At 38.9% G+C, this 8,309-nt stretch overlaps 1 protein-coding gene across 1 annotated transcript; it reads left to right on the top strand.

The window, feature by feature from the left end:
• The first annotated feature begins 212 nt into the window (after positions 1–212).
• LOC131310888 (calcium-dependent protein kinase 21-like) lies at positions 213–5,460 on the top strand. The gene is made up of 9 exons (XM_058338148.1): positions 213–502; positions 679–1,529; positions 2,537–2,680; positions 2,804–2,956; positions 3,513–3,625; positions 3,884–4,051; positions 4,156–4,283; positions 4,811–4,910; positions 5,005–5,460. The coding sequence occupies exons 2-9, from the start codon at positions 773–775 to the stop codon at positions 5,080–5,082; spliced, it is 1,641 nt and encodes a 546-aa protein (XP_058194131.1). The 5' UTR covers positions 213–502; positions 679–772; the 3' UTR covers positions 5,083–5,460.
• Positions 5,461–8,309: the final 2,849 nt, after the last annotated feature.

Here is an 8,309-nt window from a genome sequence, read left to right as displayed (position 1 = left end):
ACTTAGTTTAGCCTCCCTCAAAGCGATGTTTTTCATGGAAACTGATGAATGCTAACCTAGTTCGACCGATGCCAATCTAATGATTTGTTTTACACTTTTTAGTAGAGAGCACCGTGCATAGAATAAACATCAAGCAAATAATTTTCATTTTTCACACCTTTCGGATTTGTTAAAGGCATAAACATAACGTAGCGAAAAAGACGTAAAAAGAAAAGTAAAAAAGGAAAGGAACTTTCCTAGCAGCAACTGAAGTCTACTTTCCGCTTGACCCAAAAAAAAAAAAAAGAAGTCTTAAACAACCCTGGTATTCTTTTTCCCGTGTTGATTTCTTATTTGGTAATCACAAATCGAGAATCGCGTTTTTCTTCCTTACATACATTACACAGGATTTAGCTTTTCTTGTCCAAACAGAGACCCTTTTTGTTTTTCCTTCAGTGGATTGGGCTGCTCAAGTCATCGGAGAAAAGTTCCTTAAACTCTCTGATCAGAATACAAACTCAAGGTAATTTTCTCTTCCTTTCAATCACTAATTTCTTATCTGGGTTTTCCTTGAATAATCAATCATGTTTGTTTTTTTTTTTATACACCATTTCTCATCTTCGGCTCCTTATTCTACTGTACTAAGTCGAATTCCTTGATGTGGGTTTTTTTTTTCTTCCTTTTATTCCCATCTCACAGATCTCAATTCCTGATTTTGGGTCATTTAGAAGAGAGCTAATTGTGCAAACCCTTTTCTCTGTTCTGGGTTTTGGTGAATAGATAGGTTGCGGAAATGGGTATTTGTTTCAGCAAGAAAAAGGTTTCAGAATCAGGGGCTAATGGGTATAGATCGGGTAGAGGTGTTGGTGATGGTACTGGGCAGCACCAAAGGTACCAACAACCAATTGTGCAGCAAAATTACCAAAAAAACCCCACTGAATATATCCAGCCCCCACCACAAATACACCACCAGACACCACCACCACCACAGCCTCGGCCAGCAAACCCTTCTCAATTGAAGCCTACTCATGGATCAGACACAGACACAATATTGGGTAAGCAATTTGATGATGTTAGACAAAGCTTCAGGCTTGGAAAAGAACTAGGTAGGGGTCAGTTTGGAGTGACTTATCTTTGTACTGAGAATTCCACTGGCCACACGTACGCTTGCAAGTCAATCTTGAAGAGAAAACTTAGAACCAAAAATGACAAGGAGGATGTGAAGAAAGAGATCCAGATTATGCAGCATCTGAGTGGGCAGCAAAATATAGTGGAATTTAAAGGTGCTTATGAGGATAGGCAGTCCGTGCACGTCGTGATGGAGCTTTGCGCTGGTGGGGAGCTTTTTGATCGGATTATCGCCCAGGGACACTATTCGGAGAGAGCTGCTTCAGGGATTTGTAGGTCTATTGTGAATGTTGTTCACATTTGCCATTTTATGGGTGTGATGCATCGGGATCTCAAACCAGAGAATTTCTTGTTGTCAAGCAAAGATGAAGGAGCAATGCTGAAGGCAACTGATTTTGGGCTGTCTGTATTCATTGAAGAAGGTAAGTGTCTTGTCCTTTTCATGCTGAAAACTAGTGATTATATTCTAGTTCGTTTGATAGTTTGGATTTTACCAACTTTTGCAATGTAATAGAAATTGTGGAATGTACTCACTTTTGACTTGAGCAAGTAACACATTTTAATAGACGTGGACACATAAATATTAGAGTTCCATTGTTTCCGTAGCACAACTTGCACTTTGTTAAGATTGATCAGGCCATTAGCAGGAGAGAGCCATCTTTTTTCCTACCCATGATCATGTCCATCCTGTTTTTTTTTAATTATTTTTTGTGTGTGTTGTAAGAATGACCATGTGTCTACTTTTCATTTGTGCGGCCAATATGCAACTATTTTGAGTCTTAATCTGCCCATTCCCAAGTGTAGCAGAATTTACAAGTTAAAAGTTCCAAACCGTTGGATGTCTTGCCGACCACTCATCTTGTTTTGTTGTATAGTGATAGCTTGATAGTGTTGAGCATGGCAAGTTGGCAACTCACCCTACTAGTACACTTCCAATTGCCATTCAGCACCATAAGGATCAAAACTAGCATGCCTACTTAGATCTCCTATGCCCATGTTCCTTATTTTCATGAAGTCTGCTGCCCCTGTCATACTACACGACAGCTTCCGTTGCAATTGTGCATGGGAGCATATCACCAGAACCATTCATATGCATTAAGCACCATCAAAAAATTCATATTAGCTGACATAGTATGCTTACCTCTTCTCATGTGCATTTTCCTCATCCAGATTAGCGAGCAGCACTTTGTTTCTCCGTTGTCTGCGAATTTTTGACGAGGAGTTGTGTCTACGAATATTATGGGGATTTATCATGCACGTCTCATAGTTAAATGGACAGTGCCTACTTTATTCCAGTGATTGACCATTCTTGTTTTGAGTTTTCTCCAGATAACTTTAGCCTTTAGAGTCTGCAGCTTTGTATATACTTTCTCATGCAAAGTTTTGTAACGTGTGATGGTTTTTGAACTTTCTCTTTTAATATCTTCAGGAAAGGTGTACCGTGACATAGTTGGTAGTGCTTACTATGTTGCTCCTGAAGTGTTGCGCCGGAGTTATGGAAAGGAAATAGACATATGGAGTGCAGGGGTTATTTTGTACATTCTACTAAGTGGCGTACCCCCCTTTTGGGCAGGTAAACACAAACAATCTTGCTAATATCTCTTTTTAGTTTTGTTTTACACATTGCCGATTTTCTTCTTCTTTGAGATGTAGATAAAATCGAGTAATAACACATTTCATTTGACTCTTGTTGCAGAAACGGAGAAGGGAATATTTGATGCCATATTGCAAGGAGAAATTGACTTTGTTAGCGAACCATGGCCTACTATATCAAACAGCGCCAAAGACCTTGTTCGGAAGATGCTAACCCAGGACCCCAAAGAGAGGATTACTTCTTCCCAAGTTCTCGGTATTCTACTCCCTGATTTCATCTCTTTGTACAAGGATAATTATGTCTACATGAATTTTAGTTATTTTGCCAGTATGAGTGTAGCTGGATTGGTCTGAGGGTCAGGAATGAAATTAGAGGTCCCTCGTTCAATTCTTATTTTGTCATTGGCTTAATCCTTGATTTATAATCATTTTTTTCCAGTCAGTTTCGAGATGTATTCATTGCATATGGTGTAAATTCTACACTATTTTGCAATACGCTTTCCTATGGTGTTGTCTCTTTAGCTGAAATTAGGATATTGAGGGGGATGGGTGGTAAGTGTAGAAAGGGTTGAATTGTCATAATCATTGATTGGAATGTAAATTATATTGTTTCATGTGGGTATCACTTGGATGCTACAATTTTATTTTATTTTTTTGAAACGGATTGGATGGTACAGTTATTAGACATTAGGACTTAGGACTATATTCATTTGTACTGTTGATATGTTTTCCAGAACTTAGCATGCTTTATGTGGTGCTTGTACCGTACGACTAACACTTTTGTTAATATTACTTTATGGTGGTTGATTAAGAGCACCCATGGATTCGAGGTGGGGAAGCATCAGACAAGCCGATAGACAGTGCAGTGCTCTCTAGAATGAAGCAATTCAGGGCAATGAACAAGCTCAAGCAACTTGCGTTGAAGGTATGCTCTTATATACTTCTTTAACTACACAATAAATTTGATTAAATATTCGGCTTGGATGTTGCAGCCTATCTTGAACGATGCTTTCGTAAAACAGAGTCTTGTGAATGTACTTTCTCCTTGATTATTTTTGCCAACGTTATATGTTTAAGGGACTAAGAAAGTTTTGGCCAATCTTTCATCCAGAAGACACGTAATTTTGGGTCAGCCTTATTTAACGTCCTATGTGTCTTGGTTGGTTTGGAAAAACTCTCCTAGGTAATTGCAGAAAATCTATCTGAAGAAGAAATCAAAGGTCTTAAGGCAATGTTCACTAATATAGACACAGACAAGAGTGGCACTATCACATACGAGGAACTGAAGACGGGCTTGGCTCGGCTTGGGTCAAAGTTATCTGAGGTTGAGGTCAAGCAACTCATGGAAGCTGTAAGTTGTAAAAGTAATAGGAATGACAATCCGTCTTGGATTTCTTTGTTCTTTTTATCACAACAGAATTCTAAGTTATACATATATGCTGTCTGACATTTCAGGCTGATGTGGATGGTAATGGAACGATTGACTACATCGAATTTATCACTGCAACCATGCATAGACACAAATTAGAAAGAGATGAACATCTATTTAAAGCATTTCAGTACTTTGACACGGATAGCAGTGGGTGAGTCGACAGATTGTTCATGTTGATAGTAATCATATTGTCATAGCATTCTATTTGGTTCCCTCCTTTCTATGAAGTTAAAGTAGGAATTCTGTTACACGCATGTCCACAATTTTCAATGACCATGTTTGTCCAGTTCTGACAATTTACTGCATGCAAATGTGAACTCTGGAAAAAAGGTAATTTTAATTTTCTGGCATTCAAAAGAAAAAATGAAAGAAAAGGTAACTTTTATTTGTATTTTGGCTAACTCAATCCTTGTGTATTTGTCTTTTTTGCCACAGTACTGGTAATGGAACAAACTAGGATGTTTGAAGTTTCGAGTTACTTCTGTTCAGGAAAAATAAATAAAAGTTTTGAGTTTGAACAAAGCTTGTGTAAAGAGAAATCCTAATTATGACCAAAGTGCATTAGCTTTTGATTGAAAGGATAATACGTCTGAGAAGCTAGATATTAGTAATGTGTTTGTTTTGCATAGCTTGATTTTCTCTGAGAGCTGTTGATTTAATCATGAGATGTTGTGACAGCTTTATCACTAGAGATGAATTGGAAAGTGCGATGAAGGAGTATGGCATGGGTGACGATGCCACCATAAAAGATATAATATCGGAGGTCGATACAGATAACGTAAGTTGTGTTTCATGGAATAGGCATTTTGAACCTTCTTACCAGAACTTAGTGTCGGTACTTATTCCATTCTGCTCATTTTAAACTTCTATAGGATGGGAGAATTAACTACGAAGAGTTCTGTGCAATGATGAGAAGTGGAACAACACAACCGCAGGGCAAACTCTTATAGTTTCACCGAGGTGCTAATCTCTTACAAGCAGAACTGTTGTATCTCCAGGTTCAGCTTGCATGATTTGGAAACGAAAATGTTTTGCCGGCTTCTTGACATAGAAACTTCGAGTGATGGGGAGGAAATGCTTTTGGCTTTGATTGCCGGCAATTGAAGCTAGTGTTGTGCATATTTGTTTTCAACTTTTAGCCGTGTTCTTCGTGCTTCTGGTTTCCTTCTCTGCTTTTCCCCCACAACCGGGATACCGGTTGTCTTTATGAGAGAATATGTGTAGACATTGTTTGTTTGAAAACAAAGGATTTAGATTTGAGTTTCTTTTTAATACTGTTCTTTCTGTGACAGAAATATATTCACTTGTGTAATAATGTTTTCTTAAAATCTCCGAAGCAACTTTTGTTTCTGTATCATACCATTTGACTTAGAATGAGGTATCAAATTCTCTTTTCAAAGTTATTTTCATCTTTCTCTTGCAGTACTTGTTTGCTATTGGTCTTTCGCCAATATTTAGCCTTTGGACGGAATTTACCGTGCAAGTGTCAGGCTTCATTGATTAGGAAGGCGCAGCGATCGCTACAAACCTTAGGCGTGAGCCTGGGCGAAGCGGATCTTGGTGGTAGTAGCAAACATTCGAATGAGAGCTTTGAAGGCAGATGAACTTTTCATTTTCTTTTCTTGGACACTTTCATGAAAATGTTCCATGTACCCTATCAATCCTAATTAGGTCATCCAAATAATTCATGGATATTGATTTCTATACTCTCTTAATTGATGCACACTCCTTTTTCTTGTTTTCTAGCGGGTGAATTTACAGAACAGTCCTTGAAATTTGTAAAAAGTATATGCATGCAGGGACTGTTTCGTAAATTCACCCGCTAAAAGATGAAAAAGAAATACTTGCATCAATTAAGGGAGTGTAGAAATCAATTTTCTAATTCCTTTATGTCTTTTCTTTGTCAAATAAAGAAAGCTTTTCTTCACAGTCCACACATATCCTATTTCCAGAGCCAACAAACACATGCACAACATACTGCTTCAATCATATCAATTAAATCCCACTTGAAATCCACGGGTCCAAGTGTTAAAAAAAAAAAAAAAACACAGGATCTCTTATAAAACAGAATAACCTAGTAAAGCAATGAGGGTGATTCTTACACCCATAGAAATTCTCTTGCCACCCACCCAGTACAAGTTCATTTTTCACATGCATAAAATGCTTGCACTTAGTGCAAGACTTCTACTCCCTCCATCCTTTCCGTTTTAAATGTCCGCTACATTTCTGCGTGTCATTTTCAAAAACTTATATCTTTCGACGTATATTATGGTTTATGTTTTTAAAATCATTGTTCTATAGAAATATTCATATTTGCATTTGACAATATACTTTGAGAGATATACACAATTAAAAATGACATGCAGAACCGTAGTGGACACTTAAAAATAGAAGGATGGAGTACTTACTGCATATATAAAGTTTGGAAAAGGTGATAGGTAAGCAGTTTTACCAAGACCAGATCCCCTGTCCGAGTGAAATCCGGGCAGGGGCTTGTCCCACCCCTCGGGGCCGTTGATCTCGCAAATCAATGGCTGAGATCTGCCGAACACTTTCTGGTCCAAAACGACGTCGTTTTGGCTTGGCAGATCTCAACTGTTGATTTGCAAGATCAACGGCTCCGAGGGGTGGGACAGGTCCCTGTCCGGATTTCACTCGGACGGGATCCTCGGTCAGTTTTACCTCCCTTTTACAAATGATTGGCTCTGTGACTCGAACTCCTTCCACAAGGACCACAACAGGAGAGTACAACCACCTTAAAAAGGACAGAGCACAGCAATGTAAAACAAAGTAAATATACATCATAAAAGGTTTGGATCCACTGGGGTCCAAGTTTTGTACCGGGCGAGACAATACAGCTCAAGGACCGGTACGAGGAGTATCTTCATCATTTGGTTCTATGCCAACTGTTTAGTCATGCATAGAACTTCAGAGTTGTTCATCTTTTCAACAAATGGATGAAGCTTTCTCTGAGGTCCAATACTGCTCAATCTCTTCTGCTGTTCTCCCTGTGATTCTTCCAGCAATATTCAAAGACCACCTAGCTTCCTCATGGTGCGAAATTCTAAAGTAACCACATTATTATGTATTATATTTTGGCATTTTGGTTTTCGTTTCGTGAAAAATAGAATGTAAAACTCGTTTGAGCGACTGCGTTAGAAATTTCGTGAAAATAGAATGTAAAACTCGTTTGAGCGACTGCGTCAGAAAATACAAATAATCCAGCTTCAGCATGGAAGATGAAAACTATTTCATCTAGATTTTAAATAACCCCAAGGGGTTGCCTCGCATGAGACTTAAGGATTTGCTCCATTCTAGATTTCATGTTCGAAACCTCCTAGATGTTATTTACTCTTGTGGAACCAATCCATTGTTCCGACTTTTAATCCACCTCTGTTAATGGACGATGAGATTGGTTCCAAGAAATTAGTCGAACTGACCGTAAGTCAGCCCAGACACGTGAGTTATGAAAACATAATTTGCAAGACTAGATAGGCTGAAATTTCAAATGGGTACCACTGTTATCCCGAGTACCACTATTTTTAAAAGTGGGATTTAGGTCTTCCATTTGCCCACACGAAACCTTGTTGAGCTAGAGACAGAGACTTGCATTATGTAGGAAAAATATACCACGTGGTTTAATTCAATGCAGGACCGGTAGTTGATGAGTTTGTTGAATGCCTGCAGTTTGCTGTTTGGGCTTTCTATGTCTGAGCGAGCGAGAAATTTTTCAGTGCCGGGTGGGTACCACGTGGTTCCCGCTCGACGCATCCAAACCGTCCATTTCGGTTTTGGACGGCTCGAATTTTGAGAGAGAAAGAGGGGAGAGAGGGGTTTCAATCTAGGCCGTCCAATACACTTTTGGACGGCCCGGATGGACTACTCGGATACCACGTGGGCCCGGCCACGTGGTACCCACCCGGTACCCAAAAATTTCTCGAATTTCTCCTGAGTGAACAAACAGAATCGCCAAATTTGCAAATGCTATCCCCCTGCACTCAATAAATAAATTCACCAAATTTGCAAACGCTCTACTTTTTCTTTTTGGATGGCAGTGACTCTCTCACTCTCTCCACATGCAAAAAAATAAATTAAATATTGCGAATAATTGACACGTTAGTGCTACCGCCAATTCTTGCTTATCATCAAACCGTTATGTACTGTACTGATGGAGTAA

The sequence above is a fragment of the Rhododendron vialii genome, chromosome 2a, assembly GCF_030253575.1.
Source record: "Rhododendron vialii isolate Sample 1 chromosome 2a, ASM3025357v1".
Lineage (NCBI taxonomy): Eukaryota > Viridiplantae > Streptophyta > Magnoliopsida > Ericales > Ericaceae > Rhododendron > Rhododendron vialii.
Note: the sequence above shows the minus strand (reverse complement) of the source record. Positions and strands in the feature narration are given on the sequence as shown.